The sequence below is a fragment of the Penaeus monodon genome, chromosome 19 (assembly GCF_015228065.2).
Source record: "Penaeus monodon isolate SGIC_2016 chromosome 19, NSTDA_Pmon_1, whole genome shotgun sequence".
In the NCBI taxonomy this organism is placed as follows: domain Eukaryota; kingdom Metazoa; phylum Arthropoda; class Malacostraca; order Decapoda; family Penaeidae; genus Penaeus; species Penaeus monodon.
Genome location: NC_051404.1, coordinates 11,102,233 through 11,104,004, shown reverse-complemented (window position 1 = coordinate 11,104,004; position 1,772 = coordinate 11,102,233). Strand labels below are relative to the sequence as shown.

Sequence of the window (1,772 nt, the reverse complement as noted above, 5' to 3'; positions counted from 1 at the left end):
ACTCCAAAATGGGAAAGGATAATTTTGGATCCGATACTAAATCAGGTGAGGACAAGACCACAGAAGTTCTCTAGGTCAGTGTTGTCATTTCGTCGTGTTGAAATTCATCCATATCCAGTTAGTCAAAATACGTATGTTGTTCTTATCATGTTGTTTTTATCATGTTGTTCTTATCATGTTGTTCTTATCGTGTTGTTCTGAAATGTACCAAACTGCTGACTGAAATGTATCCAACTACCGAATGATTTATATTCTTCAAGTGAGATTCTCCGTGCCTTTTGTGTCGTATAAATGCATTTTAGTCTCTTGAATTCTTGAGAATTTTTTTCTTATTATTTCTTAGAACGACCTACAACCCGAGGCGATACAAGTTACAACTCTGGCCTCGGTAAGGAAAGATAAGTTCAGCTGTAAAGAGGGTATTCTTCAGCTGAAATATGTCTATAGTTAACCCCTTGCATCCTTAATATATATTTATAGTAGAAAATGTGCCGCTTTGATGATCGTAAAGATTATGTCATATACGTTCATTTTGTCACTTTCTTTTCTTTTTTTCTTAGGACGACCACCCACAAGTTTTAATTCCTCCGGTATTACTAAGACTAATTCCGGGTTAGACAAGAAGGAGACCGAAGACAAGGCTTCTGGAACCAAAGACACTTCAGGTTTGTTATCTTGTTCTCGGTAAAATCGCCACAATTTTAAGTTATCTTTAAATTCGTATCTTGATGTGTGATATATATGATAATAGTGTGATATTTCGGTTTTATTTATGTATGATCAAAAGGGCTTTATTATCTTCCCCTAGGACGCCCAGCTACACGAGGGGATACATCTTTTAATTCCTCTGGTGCTGATAAGGACAATTCTGGGTCCGATAAGAAGCAGACCGAAGGCAAGGTCTTTGGAACTAAGGACCAAGAAACCTCAGGTCAGTTCCCTAAAATTGTCATTCTCCCAAAATGCGTATAGTGTCATCCACGCACAATGCTATATTATTAATATTTAGCATGGCATATAAAGCGTGTTCCGTTCATATATTTACATTGCGTGTGCCCCTAGGACGTCCAGCCACACGAGGAGATACATCTTTTAATTCCTCTGGTGCTGATAAGGACAATTCTGGGTCCGATAAGAAGCAGGACGAAGGCAAGGATCGAGAAACCTCAGGTCGGTTCCCTTAAAGTTGATATTCTCCTAAAAAGCATATACTGTCGTCCACGCACGTTGTTAAAATATGTACTCTTAGCGTGGCGTATAAAGAGATTGTGTTCCATGTATATTTACATTGTGTATGACCCTAGGACGGCCAGCCACACGAGGGAATATGGGAAATTCGAAGTCCGACACGGAGACCTCCAAAGATAAGTCGGAAGAGGACAAGGACGCGTCAAGTAAGTCATCGAGACAAACATTCTGAATGATAACGTGTTGTTATGGTGCTTACGAAGGTCTCTATATCCTTCATGCATACGGGTGATCCCATGACGCTCTTACGGAGTTGACTTTGACTCTAGGGAACTCTGTGTAACCTCTTTTTCCCTCTCCAGAGCGACCAGCAACCGGCTACACTCCTTCAGGACTCGGGAAGGATAACTCCGGGTCGGACTCGAAGGACTCCGAGGACAAGGCAGATAAGAACAAGAGTCAGGAAGCCTCGGGTCAGTTCTTTGTCTGTGTTGGATCACTGATTCTTTGCTTGAATACATATCATTATTCGTTCCGATCCGTTTATTGTAAGTGCTCCATGCATGCATACTTATTTTTGCATT

The 1,772-nt window shown here is 40.7% G+C and overlaps 1 protein-coding gene across 1 annotated transcript in view; it reads left to right on the top strand.

The window, feature by feature from the left end:
* Positions 1-1,772, top strand: part of LOC119585058 (spore wall protein 2-like) — a gene marked incomplete at its 5' end in the record, with an annotated part of 2,619 nt that continues 847 nt past the window's right edge. The window contains 7 exon segments of the mRNA XM_037933675.1: positions 1-45; positions 344-388; positions 561-665; positions 809-931; positions 1,063-1,170; positions 1,305-1,394; positions 1,551-1,661. Of these exon segments, the coding sequence (XP_037789603.1) occupies positions 1-45; positions 344-388; positions 561-665; positions 809-931; positions 1,063-1,170; positions 1,305-1,394; positions 1,551-1,661 (627 nt within the window).